General features: G+C 44.0%; 1 protein-coding gene across 1 annotated transcript in view; it reads left to right on the forward strand.

Moving 5' to 3' along the window:
* The first annotated feature begins 2997 nt into the window (after positions 1-2997).
* Positions 2998-23872, forward strand: part of GUCY1A2 (guanylate cyclase 1 soluble subunit alpha 2) — a 154893-nt gene continuing 134018 nt past the window's right edge. The window contains exons 1-3 of the mRNA XM_075140063.1: positions 2998-3258; positions 17360-17421; positions 20685-20806. Of these exons, the coding sequence (XP_074996164.1) occupies positions 2998-3258; positions 17360-17421; positions 20685-20806 (445 nt within the window). The remainder of the gene's footprint in view (positions 3259-17359; positions 17422-20684; positions 20807-23872) is intronic.

Here is a 23872-nt window from a genome sequence, read left to right on the forward strand (position 1 = left end):
ATCAGGCTTGCTTCCACAAGTTTTAAAGGTCGTAGCAGAGCAGAATAGCCAGTGAATAGTGATTCTGAGTCTGGGTTTACTCAAAGTACTGCTTCAGCTGGAGCAATAGAAGACTTGAAGGCCTACCTGCATTTTTTACTCTGAGTGGTGAACTTCACTATCTAGGTGCTGAAGGAAAATGTCTTTTACATTCTTGAGAAGAGTTGGTTTGGTATACGAGTGCCCTCTGTTATAATAATCCTGACCTCAGGGACAGTCACTGAAGCAAAGCATTTCCCTTCCCGTTTCAGGGTTACCACATTACAAACATGAAAGGAATATGGCCATGAGGGGCATGAAGAAAGTAATTTTTAGTGCTGCAAGGAGAACTTGAGAGTGCTGTCAAACGCTAATGATAAGTTGCATTGGGAAGTGCTACTTTAAACTTCAAGAAAAAAAGGAAACTGAAGACTTAAAAAGTGTCAGTTTTGTCATCTTGAAATCGTTTTTCCCTAGTGCTGAATAAAATGCAAATATGCCCACAAGCAAGTTGCTTACCCTACAGCTGAAGTACTGCACATGGAACCAGTTGACACTTCGGTATTTTAACAGTTTAGACTTATAAATATGTATTTGCATTTTCAACGTTAAACTATGTGGCTCTTACCCAGTTGTCACTGTCACTGCATCAGCCAGGAAACTGGTGGAAGTTTGCTTCACTGAGGACTGTACGATATGGTCTATGAGAAGGAAATAAGTTTAAGGGAAACTGAAGCATGTGAAGAAAGTTAGTATCTTAACACAGAGTACCCTGTGTTAAGGATAGTGTTTGGCACCAAAGGACACCTTCCAGACCCCTTAATTCCTGAATCTCCCGGCAGGAGCTTGGACTGAAGGCAGGCAGGGGCTTATGCAGCAGGTCTCGATGAATGTGTTAAAATGAGGATTTCTTTAGAGGGAAGAAGGAAAAGGCAGAATAAATGTCTTGTCTATCTGCACTAAGGTAGTGATAAATATTGTTTTTCACCAGAGGAGGAAAGACAGAGGAGAACCATGGATCTGGAGGTTCTTTCACGTGAAGTCATGTCTGATTCCTGTCCTAGGGCTGCTGAGGGCATCACCAGGGCTAGAAAAAGAAAGTCTCTGCATCCCAAATGTAATATTTAATAACACAACAGAAGGTAATATGGACCACCCTGGCTTTATTATACATCCTTTCAAGCCACAGGCTTCAAGCCGCAGAAATTTAAAAAGTATGGCATGACAAAAGGAGATCCGTTGCTTCTCTTACTCCATATATATATTTCTATAGGGGAAAAAAAAAAAAAAAAAGTAGAAACTGGGTGAGCCAAGAGAAACAGGGATGATAAGACTGAAAGCAATGCTCTGGTGAGGGCTGTCACGTCCTAGTTAAAAGCAGCATGCACACAGACCTGGGCCCCTTCTGAAAGCAGACACATGGCTTGTGCTGCCTAGGGCCATGCTTAAAAGGTCCTTCATACCTGTGGAAACGTTCGCAGTCTCTCCAATGAGTTCTTGTTTGGGCTGCACTCAGACATTTAACACGGTAAAGTTGTAAAACGTATGTCATAATACAGAGGAAAACTAGAGTAAAAAAAAATATCGTTGCCTTTTAAAGTAAGTTTTTTTTGAACGAAGATGAAGTACTGACAAGCTGTCTTCCTTGGTGGTAGGATGAACCACTACAACTGAGATCACATTTCCTTGGAGTCTTTCTGCCAAGAAGGAGTACGTGCGGTTATCACTATTGCCATGAAGCTCTCAAGGTGTCTTTAAACTGGCTGCAAGGATAGGGAAAGTTGGGAATGAGATACCTTGCATTGCCTTCAAGGGTGTCATCCTGTATCCAAGCTTCTCTGCTTTGTGTCCTCTACCCATCTCCTTTCTCCTTTTGCAAGGCTGTAGCACAGGGCTGCTACAGGGGAATGAATTTAGTTTCTTCTTTTCTTTTTTGCACATGACCCGCAGTGTTAGTGGGAGCAGTGCTCGCACAGAGATGAGAAGAACTTTTGCCTCCCAGAACTGATGGCAGCATCTACCCTTCCCAGCTTTAAAAAAATTTTTTTTTCCTAAGCTTCAGCTTCCCGAATGCCATTCAGAAAAGTTCGTTGGCAGTAAGCGACTGGCAGGCAAATGAGGACCGACTTCCCCGGCCGCAGCCTCCCTCGGCGCCTGCCGCAGGGAGCTGTCCAGCACCGCCGCGGGCCGGCCGGCGGCAGGGGCCCGGGGCCGGGGCCGGGGCGGCCGCACCGGGAAGGCCCCGGGGCGCCGCCGGCCCCTGCGCGGGCACCGCCGCTCCCCGCGGAGCCGTGCGGGGATATCGGCCCGCTTCCCCGCTCCCCCTTCGCCTGGCTCCAAAGCGCGGGGAGCAGAGCGGAGCGCCTTGCCCGCCCTCCCAGCAGCCGGCAGCGGCGGGAGCACGGGCTGCGCGCCGGCTCCGGCCGTCGGCCCGCCCCGCCGGTTCTGCCGGCCGCCGCGGGGCCGCGCGGGGCGGTGGCAGCATCCCCCGGCGCGGGGGAGCGGGGCCAGGCGGCGGTTGCGGGCCGCGGCGTGCGGGGCTGAGCGCGACAGGCGGCGAGCGGGGCGGGGGCAGGCGGGAGGAGGAGGAGGAGGAGGGGGAAAGGGCTCCAAACAACACGTGATCCCGCGGAGCAGCGAGGGAGCCGGGGGAGGGGAGAGCGAGGGCGGGCGGCCGAGGCAGAGGAGGGCAGCCGTCGCCGCCGCCGCCGCCGCCGCCGCCGCTTTAAAGCCTCCCGGCGCGTCGCCGCGCAGCAGCCGCGCTCCCCCGGCCAGGCGCGGCGAAGCGCGGAGCCGGGCAGCGGCGCCGAGGGGCGCGGGCAGCGCCGGCCCCGGCGCGGCGCCTCCGCCGCCGCCTCCCGCCCAGGGGCACCCGCGGCCATGCGAGGCGGCCGCCCCCGCGGCCGCGCGGCTCGGCGCTGCCCGCCGCGGCTGCCCGCCGCCCCGCGCTGAGCCGAGCCGCCGCCGCCCCGCGGCACCATGTCCCGGCGCAAGATCTCCTCGGAGTCCTTCAGCTCGCTGGGCTCGGACTGCCCGGAGACCAGCCCTGAGGAGGAGGGCGAGTGTCCCCTGTCCCGCCTCTGCTGGAACGGCAGCCGCAGCCCCCCCGGCCCCGCCGACACCCCCTTCGCCGCCGCCGCCGCCGCCGCGGCCAGCGCCGGGGCGCGCCGCGTTCCGCGCCGCCGGCGGGTCAACCTGGACTCGCTGGGCGAGAGCATCCGCCGCCTGACGGCCCCCGCGGTGAGTGCCCCGCGCCCGCGGAGCGCCGCGCCCGGCCCCGGCCCCCCCGCGCCGCGCAGACCCTGCGCGGCTCCCGGCGGCTGCTCCGCGGGCTCGGGTCTGTGTCGGGAAGGAGGCGGCGGTGCCCGCGCCCTCCTCCCGGGCATCCCCGCGGAGCCGCCGGAGCCCCCTGCCCCGCCGTGCCCGCCCCGGCTGCGCGTTGCCAGCCCCGCAGACCTGCGGGAGTAAAGGGCTCGGCAGCCCGGTGCTGGAAATCGGGTCGGGAAACAGAAATGAGCGCAGCTGCCGGCTTAGCCGGTTTATCATTCCGCCGAGTCCCTTTCTGAATTAAAAGAAAATCGTAAAATCATAAAGTGCCCATTACTATCTGATGCTAGCAACATTTTTGTATAAAAAGTTACATCTATATGATGCACGGCATGCACGTTCTTCCTTCAGCATAGAGGAGATGCGAACTTCTTAGATTTGTAGGGCTTTTCTGTACTGAAGAGGGTAAAAAAAAGTTTCGACTTTGTGTTCAGAAATATTTCAGCAACAGATTTCCCTGTGCCTCCCAGATGCGCTGACATTCCTGAGAGATCAGTTTCTTTAAAGTGTACTTTGAAACCCATGACTTAAGATTGTCTGGATAACTACACCTGTAGTTGAGAATCAGGGAAGCACTGCGTATGCTAAAATAAGGAATGAATTTGGGTAGAACCTGTAACGTACGCTTTTATCGCTCTGTAAGACTGAAATCAGTGGCTCAGGAGTTCTGGTAGATTCATGTAAAATAGAAGGTTCTTCTCCAACCTTTCTGTTACGATTGTGCTACGCTCCTATAAATACCTCTGTGACCATCACTAAATTTTCCTCATAAAGTTTCAGCTGCAACTGAATGCTTGTTTGGGATATTTTAACATGTTAAGGTATAAAACATTAATTGCAACAAGTAGTCTCAATCTATAAGACAACTATATCTGCTATTGTGGCATTGGATCATCTTTTTGCATACTGTTATCCAGCTTTGGAAATTACTTACCATCAGCTATCAGTTTGCTTTGGTTTTAATATACGATTTTCTGTTCAGTGTTTCTTGACCTGGCTAGATAGGAGTAGACAAGCTGTTTAATGGGAGAAGTCAGCAGTGCATTACATAGCTAGTAGTCGTCCAGTTTCAGTTAAGACTTTTCTTTCCCATTGATTTTTTCCCTCTCTGCTGGGAATCTGGTCTTGCAATGCTGGTATTAATAGATGATATCTCAGGTGACCTGTCTTGTTTTAGTACAAAAAAAAAAGAAGCTATTTAATTTGATAATAATACAAGGGTATAATTAGAGCATGTGTTACCCAAAATATTTGAAGTATTCTGAAGTAGCTCAGTGCAGTATTTTTAGATAACCTTAGCATTTGTATTTTCCCAGCTTTGACTGTTATCTCCTGTATTGAGTCACTATAAAAGACAATTGCAGTTTTACAGCTTTGATGAATTGTTGAATTTGTTTTTAAAATAAGCACATTCTTTGAATTAAGAGGCAAGGAAAACTTTGATAGATCTTATCCTCTTTCCTTCCTGCTCTCAGAGAAATTTCATTTAAGAATGCAAAAATTTCATCCAACCTGGTTTTGATGTCCCAAACAACAGCTTCCATGGCTTCCTTGGGAGATTATTATAGCAACCTTTACAGCTGAAAAACTGTGTTCTTTTTAAATTTTAATATGTGATACATATTGCTTAAAATTTCCCTTTTTATCTTGGCATCGTAACTAATGCTTCACTCCCATCTTGCACATTTTGGCATAAATTAATGTGGCTAAGTATAAAAAGTCATGTTGTCACAATCATGGTATAAGAAAAGAATCAGGTCCCCTGTCTTTCCATTTTTCACTCCAAGAAATCACTGTTCAGGTGCACTGTTAGTTTGGTGCATTCTTTTCTTATTGAGAATCTGTTCTGTGATACTGAATATATGCCTTCTTGCAACAAGTCAAGTTACCATATGTCTAACACTTTGAATCTGATTATTTTCGCACATCTGCTAATATAAATCAGGAACAACTTTAATTAGAAGTAAAAAAAAAAAATACTTTGCCTATAAAATTACTGTCAAATGGGACTCGTTCCCATTATTTGTAAAATTAAAAGGCAAGCCTGAAGGGTGCATTGACATACGTTCTTTCTGAACAAAAAGCTTTAATACTTTTACTATAGATGTAGATACATCTTCATTCCATGATACTATAGATACGGGTCTCTATTAAGTATATAAACATGAATTTACGTACATACTAGTGTATCTGTGTATATATACCATAAATATTGCCTGCAATGGCTTGATGTTTTCCTTTCCAACATGAATGCAGCAGCAATTTGTCCCCATCCCAGTGCTGAACACTTTCAAAGTTGAAGGATGCTACAGGTTCCTGATGTTTATACTTAGCCTCAATTTTGTGCTTTCCTTTGGCGATTGCTAGGATTGAAATACTGAGTAAAATATATTTTTGTGTTTTCACTGAGAAAAAATTGTGTGTGTGTGTTTAATACTGCTGTGGCATGCAGAGAGATCTCTGGGGTGATGTTGTTTCAATCTGGTGGTAGCAGGGGCTACCGAGAGCTGCTCTGGGGATGTGGAGAGCCTCAAAGTGAGCAGGAGGGAGCATCTAAGCGGCAAAGGAGCTCAGCAAGAGCTCTGTCCATGGGGCAGAGCGGCAAGGAGGCTGTGCAAGCAGGCTAGGTCTTATGAGTGGTAGCGCAAAAATGTGTGTGAAAATATTAGTATCTCCTGTGCAATGTATTCGTGAGTTAGTACAACTGTACTGCCTGTCAATGAAATGAGATACTGTAGAGTAAAATGCAGTAATGAAGTATTTGAGATATTTTACACTAAAATAAGTGAAAAGAAGTTATTACATTTTGTATTATTTGTAATCTTGGTCTCAAGTTTAGCTGAGTGTGACTTTGTACAAATATTAGTTTTTGTGGACCTGTGGGAGAAATTAAAAAGTGAACCCTCCTGTATTGCAGCATTTAATCCAACCCTTTTGCTTGCTCTTGGAGAAGAGCTTCTAGCACTTTCCAGCACACGTGATTTTCCAACTTTTCTCTTAAATATATTTTTAGAGATTTTTCCTGCAGTTGTTACACTAGAGGATGTAGGGGCCTGATCCTGAATCAGCACAGGATCATTTTATGTTCCTGTGGGTTTGTAAATGTTTCCCGACATGCCTTGATGGCTGAAGGATGGACACTGTTCTTCTGGAACTTGCTTACCCTAAACCCTCTCTTTTTTTAACAGCTAGAACTAGGAGGATGATAGGGCTTACCTCCCACCAAAACAGCTGCGTGTTTTGGAGAGAAGTATGTGGTGATGAGGAAGCTGAGCCGACCTCCGTACATACCCTACCGTTGGCGTTTGTGAGTAGGGTGTGCCGGGGAAGGCCGGGGCAGCACTGTGCACCGGGCAGGGGGGCAGAGCAGCGGCGATGCAAGAAGAGAGGCAGCTTTTTGTCACAGCTGCACTCAATAAACTAACTGTGCATATACTGAAGACCACTTTGCGTTGCTGCACTGTTGCCCTCCCCGCCCCAAAGTACCATTTTGCTGAGTAAGCAGGAGCACTGACAGCAGGAGGGTTGGGGCTCTCCCAGCAGCCGGGCACAGCCAAGCGCCGCAGACCGAAGGGTCGGGGGGAACCGTGCCCAGCTGGGGCTGTGCTCAGTGCCTGAGTGTGAAGATGATGTTTTGTGGGACCAAACTTAGCTGCTCAGTGCAATAAACCCTGGACATTGCACATGCTCAGCTCTTGTGACTCCTGTATCTCATGAGATCACAGCCAACAGTGCTCCATGCTTATTGCCCCATGTCTGGCTCTGCCCTCTCACAGCCTTCATCCCTGTGATGTTCCCACAAAGCTGAGCCTGTAATTGTGTAGGCAGCTCCTAGCCACTCTAACAAGTTCCTAAATCATGTTCCTGACTGGGCAAAGATGTCCCTTCTGTCCTCCTTCATCTGAACCACCATCAAAGGATCTTTGTTTACGTACTCTATCAGAGAAATTTGGAGCTAGATCCAGCTGCTGTCAAAACTAATAGGTGCCCTTCTCACTGGGCTGGGTTCGGGTTTTTGGAGATAAATAATAAAATGCTGGGAACCTACTAGGGACATTGCTCTATGACCTTGTTTTTAAGAAATCAGCTGCAATAATTATACGTATATCACAAGCAAATTTAACGATACATTTTTCTTTTGAGTCTAGCTTTGTTGTTTTGTTCCATTTTAAAGGATGAATTTTACACCCACAATGACATAAATTTTGATTAATTATAACTAGAGATGATGATACTATATGCTATTCATTATCAACATAAATTTTTCTGCCTTTAAGAGCTCTGCTATGTGGGAATGATGTCCTCGCACCAGTGGACACAGTTTTATTCTTTAGAAATGCCATTTAGTATCTGAATTCCAGTTCCTTGCAGCAATTTGCACATTTGCTCCAGTTCTATCTTGACTTGTATCCAATACCAGGCTGAAAATAGAATCAAAATCAGAAAAAAATAATTTGTCACTGATTTGAAAAGTCAAATACTCTGCTCCCATCTGAGGGGCATGGACTACCCTATAGGAGGTGAGAGTGACTGGGCATGCATTCAGAGGAGACTGTGTACCCTGAAGTGCTGTACTGATCTTTCTGGAAAGAGAGTTACAGCATGACACAGCATTAAACTGATTTACGTTTCCATTTGATTTTATTTTCTCAATGGCCTATGTAACGCATCTTTTGAACTATAAACATTATTAAGTGAAAATCGCTTCTGATATACTTTTCTGTTCATTCAGAGTTATTCCTGCTATTCTTTAAAGACCCAGTTGAAGACACATTAAATGAAGAACATTTTTTTCCTATTAAGTTGGGAGGCTGCTACTGGCTGCTGCCAAATAGTTTGAATTTAAGAATTGTCTTTTTGAATACAGCCTTTTTCCTGACAGTGGGAGAAAAGTGATCCTAAAGACAGTCATTTAGGTTAGTGTGTAGGCTATTTCTTATATCATAGAACCGCTGTACCTTCAAATTGCTTAATTGCAAGTGAATCCTCCAGTGAGCAGAGGTTGAGTTTTGGCAGAGAAGTTCCAATATAGCAGCTCAAATTGAATCTGGCTCCATCATAAACCTTGACCACTTACCCTCAAAGAGCAACTACTCTTTAGTAGCAATAACAAATTGTTGCCACTTGCAGGAGAGGTAACATTGATTTTTACATGAGATTTTGAAACAATTTTGCATAAGTATTCTGAGCTCCTTATGACTCACATTAAACCATCAGGTATATCTAAGCTCTACTGTTGTAAGAATAACTTCTGCCTATCTTTCTGAACGAAGTAAGGTAGTGTCAAATGATATCCATATCAGCAGGGTGATGAACTTATTCACTTAATAGCGCAGGCTGGATGAGCTTTACATGAGTAACATCCTCCTCAGGAATAAGGGTGTGAAGGAAAAAAAGCATGGAAATGGTGAAGAAAGGCACATTCCATGAGAAACTCCTAATTTCTAATTCCAACAGGCAAACAGGATTAATTCTTTAAAAGTATAATAAAATCAGACTTTTGCCCAGTATCTTTCAACTTAACAGAGAGAAAAGCCATTCATACACAAGGTCACATGAGCAGTCTGTAGCCAGTCAATCTGCTATTTCATAGTGTGGAACAGAGCTGTGGCGTCTTAAACAGGAACATTCTGGAAAACATTATTAATATGAGCATCACGGTGGGTTTTGTTTGTTTGTCTTGTTCGGTAGTTTAACGTCTCATGCAAGGGAACTTCAGCCTCAGCAAATAAAATATAAAAAAAATCAGTTTAGCTGATTGTATTGACAATCAGCAGCATTGTATTGACCTTGATGAAATTTTACTTAGGGTGAGTTTGAATATTTGACATCTAGTGCTTAGATGTCAAATATTCAAACTCACCCTAAATAAAATTTAGGTAACAGTGACAGATCATAGTAATAGTTGCTTTCTTAATGTTTGTGTAGTTCCAGGCTGAAATCTTGACTTCCCTACAGCGTTTGGAAAAAAACGTGTCTCGGAAGCATTCATACATTGCAGGCGTCTTTGCTGCCTGGAAGCAGAGAGCACATCCCCGCTGGGGATCAGGCCTGCCCACAGGCAAATCTCAACCACTGGCCGACAAACCAGAGCGTGGCAGCACCAGTGTTAATCCCACAAAATTGATCTAAATTGTTTTGCACTTCTCTGCCTCTCCCCTGGCCAAAGTGCCCACGTGCAAGTAATAGAGAGAGACAACGTAAAGCAGAAGGGAACGTTATGATCATCAATATATGCCCCTAAGTAGCAGTGTGTGGTCATGGCTACATCAAAATGAGGGTGAATGTCCTTCACTTGCAACTGCTTGAGTAGAGGCAGTGGTCCAATGTACTCCTGGTGAAACTTACAATGTTAACACAGAGAAAAGCCCTCGCTTTCCTTCTACCTCTTGTGCTAATGTTAAAGCTGTTATAAAATGCTTTGAGTAAAATAAATTGTTCCATCTCATATCCAAATCCTTTCTAGAAGAGTCTGCTTGCTAACTCTCAAACTAAGTTTCAAAATGAAGACAGAAAAATCTGTGGTTTGTCTATAGGTCTCAACGGGATAAGCATCTTTGCAGCTCTGCATATGAAATTAGGTCCAGTTATACTGAGGAAATGGGGTTTGTTCTACCCCAGCAGAAGAAATTCCTTGAGAAGGACTGACATGTAAGCCTTTCATTTCCTATCTGTCTGTAGCACCGATGATTTTATGTTGTAGATGTGAGTTGCATTAAAAGATGAACAGGTAGCATTAGCGGTAGATCATCTATTATATTCTCACCTACTGAATACATTCTTTCTGCAGCACAGAACAGATCTTCTATCCATTCCAGACATGGCTGAAATTCAAAGATTAACAACGTGATCCCGGCCGGTATTATATTGGTTAGCACCCTGAGATATTTATCCTTCACTGTCAAGGAGTTAGACTAGATAATCTAATAGGCAATTTCCATCCGTAATGTCTGTGATTCTTCTAGTTGAAAGGCAGCTGGGGATGCAGGAGTTATAATTTCTAATTATTATTTAGCTCTGATTTATTTCTTCAGAGTGTTTGCATTGTTATTGCCATGAAATAGTATGGAGTAAAATTCTTAGCCTCAATGTTATTTATTGAATTAAGCCATTTTCTCTGATGTGCACAAGTATTTCTCTGTGAAGAGTACCCCAGTTTGCATGAACTGAGGAGCAGAATGGTCTCAGGTTTAGGTGCCAGGTGGCACTGAGCACTGGTCCCACCCAGATCATCGTAGGCTGTTGTAGGGCAGCTCATTTTGCCTCCAGCTGTCAGTCATCCCACTCTGGATCCCCAAACAGTTCATTCCTGGGGATTCTGCATCTTCCCCTCTTGATATCAAATCTGGTGCTAGTCACAGAGGTCTGCAAGCAGTTGGTGCTTTTATCTAAAGCACAAACCTCTGGAATCAGGAAGCTGGTTTTCATGAAGAAAATAGATTTTTAGCTGGTACAGTTACAGAGAAAAAAATGAGTGCATGCTAAAGGTTCAGAAGCTAGGGAGTAAAAATATATTTTTTTCCTAATTATATTATCAAAAGCACTATTAAACCCCTAAAGATTATTTTTGTTTTAATTTTCAAATGGTTGCGTATGTTGGGGCTCTGCTTCTCCATTTCTGATTTCTGTCTGTGACCTTTCATCCCATTCTTCAGCTATTGGGAAGGGGACAGGGAGGGATCCTGGCTGTGCAGGACCCGCAAAGACCTGCTAGGGAGCCTTCCTGCTTTCTGCATCATCAGAAAATTGTAGGATGCTAAAGGAGCCTTTCTTTTCTTTTTTCCGTTCTCCTTTTCCCTAGTTGCAGCAATTTCAATGCTTATCTCCCCACTCCTGGCACTTAGGAATGTTGATAAATGTTTGTCTTCAGCTGGAGCCTTAATCCTTTGTTTACGGCCTCTTTAACATCAATATTTTGGTGATCAGAAGGGCAGGGAAAGAACAGTTTTCCACTGCTTTCATGATCATGGGGTAAATACTAAAAAAACTCAGACTGGATGTGAAAATGACTATTTTGCCATTTATTTCCTTCGGGTTGGGCCAGGTGCACACCTACTCATGTGTGCTTAGAGATCTGTAATCACCTATGCACAAAGACTTGACTAAAATTGGTTCTGAAATATGGAAACAGAAATGTTTTTCATTAATGAACTATCACCAGCAGTGAAGCTGGCAAATAAAGTCTTACACATCTGCTGAGTTAGTGATTGAACTCTACAAATTTGAAGCATGCAAAACTTCCAACATCAAATTTGAGGTCTGGTAGCTTGCCTCTCCCGTATGCAGAAGTGCGGATTCCTCTAGCAAGGACTTTGCAGCTCCCCAGGGCACAAGAGTCTGGAGGAGCCCCCTGACCCAATGGACTTCCTCGAAGAAATTCTGATAGAAGCAAAGTGGTTTCTAGTTGAGCCTATTGTGCTCTTCAGTGCTTCAACTTTCATGTTTAAAATTTTAAGCACTCAAGTTTTTAAGAGCATGACTGCTGAAGCACTTCTGAGGAGGCTCAGCTAGGAGCCACTTAGCTTTTATGAGGAAAAATCTTTGAAGCCTTGTTAAGGTTAAGGAGAAACTGCCTGTGTACCTGTCTGCTCTCTTGGCTTGGCCCCCCCTGTTCCATATCGTCCCTTTCTTCTCTGATTCTATCTGGTTATCTTCGGATGCAAAAGGAATGGGATGGAGAATTTGAAACTGCATTTATGTAAATTTAGACTGAGTCATCTGGGATACTGTGTGCAGTTCTGTCACCTCAGGGTGGGGTTTGTCTGTCCTTACTGAAACATTTAAAAGATGTGTGAGTCTAAAGCAATCACTCAACATCTTTTCTAGACAAGAGAAAGAAGTGGGTATTTCTAAAGACTGAGTCCTCAGGCATGTATTAGATGCCAATCATAAGATGAAATGAATCACTTTGGGTGCCTACAGTTGGGCAGATGAGCCCTACCATTTATTTCCGAAGGTGTTGCGATCAAATGAAAGACATTTCAGAGACAACAGAAGATGGCTAGGGAATAGGCTAAAGTTTCTGTCCTCTGAGAAGAGATTGGAAAGCTTATGTTTGATTGCCTTAGGAAAGACATTTATAACAAGGGATGCAATTAGAGTGGAAGTCCTCTCCCCCTTGTCTCCAAAACTGGAGGTAAAGAAGTTAAAAGAAGGGAAAATTAAACTAAAAAAAAAACAAAAAAAAATTTTATACAATGTCTGTCTAAACTGGAATTCTTTTTCAAAGGATGTTGTCCGAGTTAAAAAAAAACTAAAAAATTTCAAGATCATTTAGACAAATATCTTCATAAAAATTTTCTCCAGTTAGTCTTGAAAGCATCTTTGAGGAGCTATTACTCCTCTAGCTTCAGGTCTTGAGCCAGTTTCGCACTACTGGAGAGTTGGGTGAGATCTAGGGAGAAGGGCAGATTTCTCTACGAGTGCATCCTGCAAACAGCGGCAGCTGTGGAGTCACAGCGGCTGTCATGGCAGGGGTGCCATGTTCAGGATCGCTGCCAGCTGCTGTGCAATGGCGGTGGGCATTGGTTGCAGTGGTGAGTTGCCAGGAGGAGGAGTTGTAGGAGATAGTGAGCAAGCTGTACACATCAGGGAGGACAGACAGGTCTTTCCAGAGGCCCTGCAGAGCCAAGAACCTGAGCCCCATGTTGCAAGGAAGGAGGGAAAAATAGAGATAACCCTTGAGGGTCGAGGGTGGAAAATCCTGAGATGGAGAATGCTGAAGGTTTGTTACTTCTGACAACACAACTAAGGCCCCTTTTCCACCTGTGGTTCAGCAGTTACAGAGCAGGTACGATGCCCTGGGAAGAGGAGGGAGAGATGACCTCCCTTGGGATGAGACATCAAAGCCAACTGAGCCTCAACCCTTAGAGACTGCAAGAAAAGGAGGGTGGTAGGTATCAAACTCTCTTCTGAGGAGACAGAGGCACTCATCTGCCAGCCTGTCTTGCTGCCTCAGGAGGTTTGCTGCTTGCCAAGAGCTCGGTCATAGTGTTGCAAAGAGGCTGCCAAAGCTTGTCCGTTATCTTGGACTATGACTGCTGCTGCTCATGCATGTGGGTACCAATGATACGGCCAGGGGAGACCTTGAGTATATCAGGAGTGACTACATGGCTTTGGGTGCAAGGGCAGAGTTTGTGAGTGCCCAGTTGGTGTCTCCTTGATTCTGCTGGTGAGGGGGAAAGGCTCTGGTTGGAGTGGACCCATCTAGTAAGGCAGTCCCTGGCTGTGTGGCTGGTGTTGCTGGCAGGGCTCTGGCCTCCATGTGCATGGAGTACTCTCTGAGGAGCAAGGACTGCTGAGCAAGAATGGGATTCATCTGACAAAGTGAGGTGAGAGTGTCTTTGCTAACAGGCTTCACAACCTTGTGTGGAGGGCTTTAAACTATGCTTGGTTGTGAGGAGGGCTTTAAACTATGCTTGTCAGGGAAGAGGTTTCATTCTCTGAAGAGAACAGGGAGCAGTGAACAAGTAACAGGGGAACAACAAGATGGAAGAGCTTTTTACGCTCACCTCATGAAAGCAGCATGACTGGGAGCCCATCTCAAGTGCCTGTTCCCAAATGCAGGCAGCATGGGGAACAAACAGGTGGCGTTAGAGATCCCCGTGCTGCCACGGAGCTTGGACCTCATGTGAGATTGCACACATCCTTGTGTGGAATGGCTCTCAGGATGGGAGTGCTGCAGGAGATGGACACACGTTGCCAAGAGAGGTTGTGGGATCGCCATCCTTGGAGACACTCAAAAATCATCTGGACAAAGACCTAAGCAACCAGTTGTTACTCAAATTACAATATGATTCTGTGATTTTGATTTTTTACAATTTATTTTAACACATTACGGTTAGCCACGGCTTCATGTCTGGATTCAGAATTAATTCAGGGAAGTCCTGTGGCCTCTGCCATGCAAGAGATCAGTCTAAATACTTTCAGTGGTCCCTTCTACCTTGTATTTCATCATTCCAGATGGAGCCTGCATATAATCTGTTATGGCAATTCTTGGATTAATTTATAGCAATAACAATAGCAATACTGGCATGTCTTAATTTGAGTTGCATACCAAATATTAGTAAATCATTATAATAAAAATGAATTGTTAAAATTTACTATTTTAGGTAATAGTCACTATTTTACATTTATATTAAATCTTTTATTTTAAGTGGTCATGAAGCTTTACAACCTCTCCAGTAAATAAGCGCCACTGGGTACCTGCATGGCATAGACGTACATTGCGGTAGAGGAGGTGCATTGTTATAGGCTATCTTTTATTTCCCCGAATGGCAGAAACTACTTTTCTTGGAGAGGCTACTAGAAGAAGGCTTAGCTCTTTTGCCTCCATTCAGTCTTGCCAGTGGATGCAGACAAGAGGTGGAAATGTTCTCCTGCCCACTCTCTCTCTCATAGGCAGTGCTTAGTCAGTAGTGGACGAAGAGGTACACCAAACACCTAAGCAGGTGGCTTATAGGTGGTTCATATCTTTTCTTTCCGTTTTGTTTAGTCATGGCCACAATTACAGAATTACATCTATAGCAAAATGACGTTCACCAGTGATGAAATACAGGCAACTGAGAAGGTGAACACAGTGGCTTTTTAACCATGCGCAGTGACATGCTGTAATATTTCTTGTCAGAAATGAAGAAAAACTTTGTGACTTCTCAGGTCAGTTTTCATACTGGCTATAAGCACATTACACAGAGCTCTGTTTATGACTCGTGTTTTAATCATAAATCCTATTTTTTGTCTGTACTTAATTTCTACGATTTGATAGGAGATGCCGATGAAAAGGGGTATAAGTTTATGAGATTGTATAAAATTGTCTGACAACAGCTAGGCAGATGATTTAGCTTTCAGAAGAGAGAGTTACCAGTACATGGGCTATTTTTTTTTTCATTCAGCACTGCAGGAGAAGGGAGGTCTATTGACGAAATAAGCTCAGGACTTAGAGGTTGCTTGTATGGTCAAATCTTGAGGTATTCAGAAGGATTTCTCTCTGGGTAAGGAGTGCAACATCTGTGTATCAGGCATGAGAAAGGCAGAGACAGTCCGTGAAGGATTTCTCAGGTGTCATAAGCTGCAAAACTTCCTGAGAAGACAAAAAGCCATTTTCCTTCCTCTCTGCTGTGGTACCAGGCATTGCTGCCTTCCATATGCTTGCTGTAAAAGCTCTTTGGGAGAACCAAAAGGGAAATTTAATTTAACAATCAAACATTTCTACCATTGCCTATTTCAGAGGAGTTGCTGGTGGAGTACTAATGTTCGGTGCGTAGGGAGTGGGGATGAGGGAAATGCTCTACGGAGACGGGAGATGGCAGCTGTCTGGACGTCTTTGCTTAAAGCCATTTTGCTTTGCCTTGTTGCTAGAGTGGGAAAAGACGTTTTTTCTATATGTGAAGAATGGATTTTTCTGCCTGCTGAGCACAGGAAAGCTTCTGAATCCTGTGAGAACAGGCCAGGAAATATATTTGTAGCCCATCAGGCCTAAGGACTTCAACACCTGCTATACCACTGAGAAGGGGATGTTTTTTTGATATGTGATGGTTTCATTCATATGGTGCTTCCATTGTGTTTTGCAAGAGAACATGTAACTTTTAATCCCTTTTAGCACAGGAAACTTAGCTCCCACAAAGAAGAGAAGTAATTATCTGATACAGAATTAACAAAAAAACCTCTTTCAGGTTTACATTTATTTTGAGCTTATTTTTGTTAAGTGCATGCATTTCTACACATTTGAATTCAAAAGAGTAGACATGGTCTTATAGTTTGGTATTAAAAAAGAAATTTTTACAATTGCACAAACCTAGTGCAGCCTGATATACGCTTTTTCATTCCTGCCGTCATCAAAACAGATACCTCCTTCTGCAAACTCATGGGCAATGGTAGGAAGAAAGCTCAGCTCTTCAACTGCTGAATCTGTACAGCAGTAAGCAAAACCTGAGACTTTCAAGATGATGGCGGTTTTAGAATGAAATTCCTCTAATTAAGGGGCATTTCAACTATTACTTTCCAAAACAATTAGATGCCTTTTCCAAAAGGTAGGGGAATACCAAGTATCTCTAAAATTTGAGTGTCTGCTGCTGCGAGTCTGATCAAAATACCCCTGTGAGCCTCTGATACAGAAGGAAGGCTTACAAATCCAAATTGAGTACCTTTGTCTGACCTCTGGCACCAGGACAAAATAGACAGGTGAAAAACCTCAGGTTTGGTACAAACCAGTCACTTTGGAAGAATGATGTTTTGCTATAAATGACTTGGAAGATTCCAAAGAGAAAGACATGGATTTCACATCTGCTTTATTTACCTGAAGATCTGTCATGAATTAATTCAATGTAATAGGAATAGCAGCAGCAGCAGTAGTAGCGGTAAGGAAAATAAACATATATATGTACATATATATTTTGGAGAACACTGTAGGAGTAGTGATAATGCAAATAAACACATATGCACATATGTAGTTTGGTGAACACCTATTAAAAAGAAATTGCATAGAAATGCGTGAAGCATGTCATGATTTTCTGTTGATGAACTTGAGTTTCCTGATAATTTAAAAGATGACTGGAGAGTCATAGCTTGTCAGGAAAGTAAGCCAAAATAAATTGTGTCTTTATAATATTCTTTCGTACAAAATGCTTTAGGGAGCATACAAAGTTTAAAAACCCAATGCCTTTTCATGTTGATACTTTAACCACAAAATAATGGCATTTTCTTGCAACTATTTTAAATTAATTATTTTAAAATAATGAGATAATTGGTGGGTGATAGCTAATAGTGAAGTGGCTCCTAGTCACTAGTCTTGTAAGCAGTATTAATTATGTCACATGGTAAAATTCCTTCCTATTTAAATGGTGAAGTAAGATGTAAGGAATTAATAATATTTCATATCTATTGCTATGATGGGCACCTAGCAGGTAGAAGATGAGGAGGAGTAAAACTGGAGAAAAATAGTGTATTAAAAGATAATGTTAATTAAACTGTACTGTACTTCCCTAATCTTATGATTTTTTTTATTATTCTTCCATAGCCTCAGACCATTCGGCAAACTCTTCAAAGGACACTGCAGTATTTTGAGCATCAAGTTATTGGGTAAGTGTTAATGTGAGGTAGTGAAAGGTGCATGGTAATGTTTTCCTCTGTGCTTCCCAAGTCACAGCTTTGTTTGACAAGCTTTTTAATTTTTCTCACAAATTCTTAGAGATGCTGTGGAGTAACTATACATGCTACGGACGATAAACTGCTGTCCAGTCCTGCTTCCATGAAATCCCATCAGAGCACAACTGCTCCATTAACAGTGATGTTTCCTATATAAGGAGAATAGGGAATCTTTTTGTAAAAGGATAAGGTCTATTTCAATTTGCTTCAGATGAGAATGCTGGAAAAGTTATTTATGCTATCACCTGAGGTCCAAATCTTGCAAAATCCTGCATCAGTGCTGGTTACATACATGCACTGTTACATACTTGCAGGTTTTTGCAGAAGCAGGGCTGAAAGCCACCTCCGAAGAGTTCATTGAGAAAATTAATAGATGACTGAGGAGTAAAAAGAAAGTAATAGCAACTATGATCATGAAAACCTAAGACATTCTCCCATTGATTAAAATAATCTCCTTTCAACCTTTTTCTTACCTGCACAAGTATTTTATTGTCAGATATCTTACTTTTCCTAACAGAGTCAGAATACAATGGCTGCATGTCTGTAGCCATTAAATGGCTGTGCCATACGACAAATGAAGAATGCTGTCCTCTGAATTTAATTACACAGATGTAAGGGAAATTTTTTTCAAGCTGCATTGGGGGTCTTTTTAGAATTTATGACATAGTTTCGAAGCTCGGTGCACTGGAGGGAATTGTCCTTGCCTGTTTCTCAATGTTTGGTTAAAATTCACAGGAAGCCCTAGCTTGATGGGTGATACCTGCAATATTAGCAGTCTGGCTGGCACCTGAGGGCAGCCAGTCTTGGCAGGTAGTTGTGACATCCATGGCGGGGCAGGCAGGGGGGAGAAGCCTTCTGGCTGCTAATTTTTTCAGTTGCAGTCTTATGTTAGGAGACTTCAGAGGATAGACAGTGCCTTGAGGAAAGCATGTGTGCAATAACAACGCAGCTTTTTCTTTATGGCCGCATGTGGTTTAGATGTACTTTTTTTAATGGACAAAGTTTAAAACCGGGTCACTTTGGAAACCTGTAATTCCCATGACTTACGATACACTGACTCATTTTTTTGAACATCAATATGAGTTTCTTAAAGGAGCATGTGTCTCTAGGAGATGTCCTATAGTTGTCCTGTCCTGTGATCTTTACTTTTGGTACACACTGTGGTGGGTTGACCTTGGCCAGCTGCCAGACCCTCACGCAGCCACCCTGCTCTCTCGCTTCCCCTCCTCAGGGGAAAATTAAGATGAACAAAGCTTGTGGATAGACATAAAGACACTCCCGACTCCTCTACCTCCTCCCGCCCTAAGCGGCACAGGGATGGGGATGGAAGTTGTGGTCAGTCCATAACAGCTCCTCTCTGCTGCTCCTTCCTCCTCACGCTTTTCCTCTGCTCTTTGTTGGCTGTCCATGGGCTGCAGCTTCCTTCAGGGCACATCCCCCTGCTCTGGCATGGGGTCCTCCACAGGCTGCAGTGTGGATATCTGCTCCACTGTGGTTCTCCATGGACAACCTGCTCCCTCATGGTCTTCTCCACGGGCTACAGGGGAATCTCTGCTCCGGCGCCTGCAGCACCTTCTCCCCCTCTTCTTCACTGACCTTGGTGTCACAGGGCTGTTTCTCTCACTCCTTTTCCTCACCCCTCACACCGCCATGAGGCATTTTGCCCTTTCTCAAATACATTTTCCCAGGGGCGCCACCATCTTGTCTGAGGGGCTCAGCTGTGCCCTGTGGTGGGGCCGTTGGAACCGGCTGGAACCGGCTGGAACTGGCTGTGCTCAGCACAGGGCAGCTCCATCCTCTCCTCACAGAGGCCCCTGCAGCCCCCGGCCCCGGGCGCTGACACCCGATACAATGTAAATGTATCTCCTGTCCCGGTCAAGATCAGAGGTGAGGAGTGGCCGTGGTGTCATTCCAGGAGCTGGCGGTGCTGACTGAAGAGGCCTGGCCTCCTGGCGTGGCGGTGGGGTTGGGCTTTGGGTGAGCTCGGACAATGGGTCAGGACGTGGCCTCCCGCCAGGCACATGGCCTGGCATCGCTGGAGACCTGCAAAGCGGTACAGACCGTGCAGCTCACTGCGGAGCGCACCAGCAGCCCTCACCAGCGGGTTTTCCTTGTCTAAGATGAGCCCACTCTTCCCAAAATGACTCCACGTGGAGAACCAGTTTCCCTGTTGCGGGTAACCTGATGGGCAGCTTTCAATCCTTTCTAGTCCTTTTCCACAGGTGCTGGCAACTCAGGTGCTGAGATTTTGCAGGCATTAACCAGATGAAGAGTCCAATCCTTAAAACTGCCATTCATGATTTATGAACTGTAAACACAGTATGAAAGCATAACAAAACTGTTAATAAAATACTCATTAGAAAAGCTTTTCCCTGTGCATTGAGCTAAATCAATTGTATATTTTGCCGAAGTGCATTATCACTCTGCTACAATATTTTCTTCACTTGTATTCCCTCTTCTGTTGTCATTATCACCTGCGTAAAGCTTTGTTTTAAACATAGTTTGAGCTTCTATTCTGTTTCTCTTGAATTAAGGAAAAACAATCCAGCAAAGCTAAATCAAATAGAATAATTTAGATGGTAGCTGCTTTCTTGCTGGTCAGAGCATAGCTTTGTGTCTTTTCATCAGTCGTGGGATTCTCTTTAATTTTTCTGTAACAGGCTATAGCACAAAGTTTATTCTTGACAGCATAGTGAGTTGCAGCTTGACATCCTTCTTTCTGCTGAGATCTTTTCAGGAGATAATCCACAGAGAAGCTAGGTTTTACACTTGCAGTGCTAATGTAATGTGAGGTGGAAGATTTATTATTCTTATTAGATACTTACCATTGCCTCATAAACGTCTTGCTTGGAGTTTACTGTACAACTTTGTTAGAGGCAACACCCCAGTGGGAATGATGCATAACACAGATGTAAAACACCCTTTCCTCATCCCTTTGGTACTATTTTTTTCTTATGTCTTCATTCTCATTACAGATAATATTCCGGAGTCTGGTATAATACTTGAGGTACCCAGGCTACTAATGTGGTGTCACCTGTGTGTGATAATGCATGAATGGAAAGGGGGTGATGGAGGGCAGAAGAGGGAAGAGGGAAGGGAAGTTAAAGGCATCCTTTACCACCACTTCTGAAAGACATTTGTCGACCTTGCATTTGTATAAGGCGATGCTATAACTTTTTTTGCTTTTTCTACTGTAGTTACAGGGATGCGGAGAAGAACTTTCATAATATATCAAACAGATGCTCCTATACAGACTGCTCTGGCAATGAAGAAACTGAAGATGTCTCAGGAATTCTCCAGTGTACAGCTAATGTTCTTGGTATGTATTTTTTCAAGGGAATTTGTTTCCTTTAGTTGGAAGGAAAGTCATCTTAAGTATGAAGATGGTAGGCCATCTTGGTATTAAGTTGGAAGACCATCTTTAATACTAACAATGAGCCAAGGAATTTTTGCTCCAGCAAAGGAAATTGAGGATGCAGGCAGCTACATATCAGTGTACTGTTATTGCATTTGTCTCCTTTTCTACATATATTTTGCACCATTTAGACTGATTTTTCAGTGGAGTCAGTGGAGGAGTATTGTGCAATATCCGGGATGATGTCAGTGATTAGAGAAGTCTCAAAGGCTTTGAGTCCAAATAGTTACCATATTTTTTTTATTTGCATTTTTAAATAATTGAATGCTAACTCTCAGAAACAAATGCTAGGACAAATGCTGTCATTTGCCTTCTACTGCTTTCATGGAGTTTGCAAATGGAGAGCTGTCGCAGTCGTGTCTCTGCAGGAAAGGCCCTGGGGGTCCTGATGGTCAGCAAGTGGGACATGGGCCAGCAGCGAGTCCTCGCAGCAAAGGTGGCCAATGGCAGTCTGGGCTGTATGAACAGGGGCAGAGATACAGATTGAAGGGACTCATTATCCCTCTCTACTCAGTATTTGTTAAACCACATCTGGATTACTGAATCCAATGTTGGGAGCCCAAAACCATAGAGAAGTTGATAAACTGGAGGGAGTTCAGTTGAGAAGATGGTGGCGCCTGGAGCACCTGCTCTGTGAGGAGAGGCTGGGGGACCTGGGCTTGTTCAGCCTGGAGCAGAGTTGGCTTCAAGAGGACCTAACACCAGCCCCCGGTGCCTATGGGGACAGTCTCAAGGACAGGGAGCTGGGCTCTTTACACTGGTGCAGGGTGGGAGGGCAAGAGATACCAGGCATAAGTTGAAACAGACTGGGTATTTTTTCCCGTGAGGACCATCAGGCAGAGGCACAGGTAGCCCAGAGAGGCAGCCTGTGTGCAGTCTCTGCCCTTGGAGGTTTTTAACCCCAACTGGGTAAAGCCGTGAGAAACCTGGCCTGAATGACCAGGCCACTCATGGGGTCCCTCCCAGCTTGAAAGCCTCTCTGATTCTGGCCCAGCTAACAAGAAGGAGCTGTCGATACCGCGATGACATTTTTGCTAGTTGAGTACTGAGCTTTTTTTCCTGAACTTTTCTAAAGCACTCACAACACTTGGGGCTGTAGTTTTTGTAATGTTGAAACCCTCTTTGGTCTTCCACTGGAGGTCTCAGTAGGCTGCTGAAGTTGGGGTGGAAGGCACAAAAGATGGCATTCTGGTTCATAAGAAGTTTCCTTTGAGCTGGTAATATTCAGTATAAACCTGTGATGTTTTTATGGGATCATGCAGTTAGAGAGACTTTCTTCAACAAGAGGCACAACACTGAAATCTGACTTTGTATGATAAATAAAGATGTGGTTTACTTTCCATGTCAGGGGAATATGGTAAGGTGCTATTCTGCCCACGTTGGGGTCTGGGCCATTGTATCCTGCTGACTTAAAATCCTTCTGGAGGTATATGGATTGCATGTCTATCTCAAATTGTTAAACAGACCTGGTACGCTCTGTGAAACAGCTAACATGTTCTAGTTGAGAGATGACTCTGTTTCCCTGACAATCAAAATGCTTTTTTTTGGTGTCAGGTGCCTTATTCTGCAAGATGCTAGGTGCAGTCAGGGAGGTTCTGAATGCCTTTAACTGCTGCTGAAATCTCTGGGAAGAAACGGTACTTGGCACTTTGCACGTTTAGGTCATGGAGAAAATTTAGAACAAATTAAATTGTAAATACAGTATTAGTTACCGTATTTTTATTTGCATTTTTAAGTAATTGAATGCTAGCTCTAAGAAACAAATGCTATGAGTGATAAGGCAGGACTTATGTAAGGTAATGACTTTTCATGTTATCATGTGCATATTAATATAAAAAAAACCAAATTAGACACTCAGTACTTATTTCATCATGACACAAATTATGTGTTCTAAGAAATAGTTATGAATACTTTTTAATCTTCAGAGTGCTTTTAAATCAGTATGTTAGTCCTGGTCCCTTAGCACGGCTGAGTAACGCGCAGCTTGTTTTTTCAGTGGTATCCTCACAGCAGATGTGTGTCAGAGGCAGACTGGACTGTTGGGATCACAGTGTAGGGGTAATGCCTAGACATTGCTGTCTTGGGGAATGATTAAAATTGACTTTGTTGAAAATAAGTTTGCAGACCCTTACTCTGGGAAAAGCTCACCTTTTAAAGAAGGAATTTGAGTTCATAGCAAAAAAAAAAAAAATTTCCATGTAAGCAAAACACTAAGATAATTTAAAAGCAGTACTTCCTTCCTTCTCCTTACCTGGGACAGGAACATAAGGGAATGAGCAGTAAAACCAGCTTCTTCATTTTAATTGTAGTGCCTATCACAAAAGGTAAATTAATGGATGCTGTGTAATTAATTCTCTCATACGCAGTTATTTTTCTTGTTGAATAAAGATTAGTGAGAGCTGCTTCTATGCAAGAAGGACGTAACCACTGGGGTGTGTACCTACAGCAATTGGCATTGCTGAAACAGGAGACAAGGATGAATCTGACTGTGATGGAGACTAGAGAAACTGTTGAACCAAATCTGGCTCTCAGTTTATTTATATGAGCAGTAACAGGGACTTGCTGTCTAGGGCTGGAAGAAAGTGTTTTCTTAAAGGTGCTTGGAAGCAACCTCCTGCTCTCTTAGATAATGCCAAAATGATTCACCTCTCCTGACCCTCTAACTACCTCTAAAATAGTCATTTGGCATTCCTTATTCATCAGAAGACAGCAAATGCTGAGATCATTAGTAAGCTTGGAAGACTGTGAGCAGATGCTTTGCACCATGGTCCTGGTGCTTACACTGCTCACAGCAAAGTGCTGACTGCAGGCTGTACGCTCAGCTTGATGCATGTGATTTATCATGTATGAATACTGGAATTTTCCTCCTGTGAAGTCTTCACTAAAGCGTGACACCATCTTCCTGCAGTGGAAAGACCCGATTCTCCTCGTCTCCTCACTAAGTTGCTCCTGCTACAAGTCTAAACATCA

The sequence above is a fragment of the Calonectris borealis genome, chromosome 1 (assembly GCF_964195595.1).
Source record: "Calonectris borealis chromosome 1, bCalBor7.hap1.2, whole genome shotgun sequence".
Classification (NCBI taxonomy): Eukaryota; Metazoa; Chordata; class Aves; order Procellariiformes; family Procellariidae; genus Calonectris; species Calonectris borealis.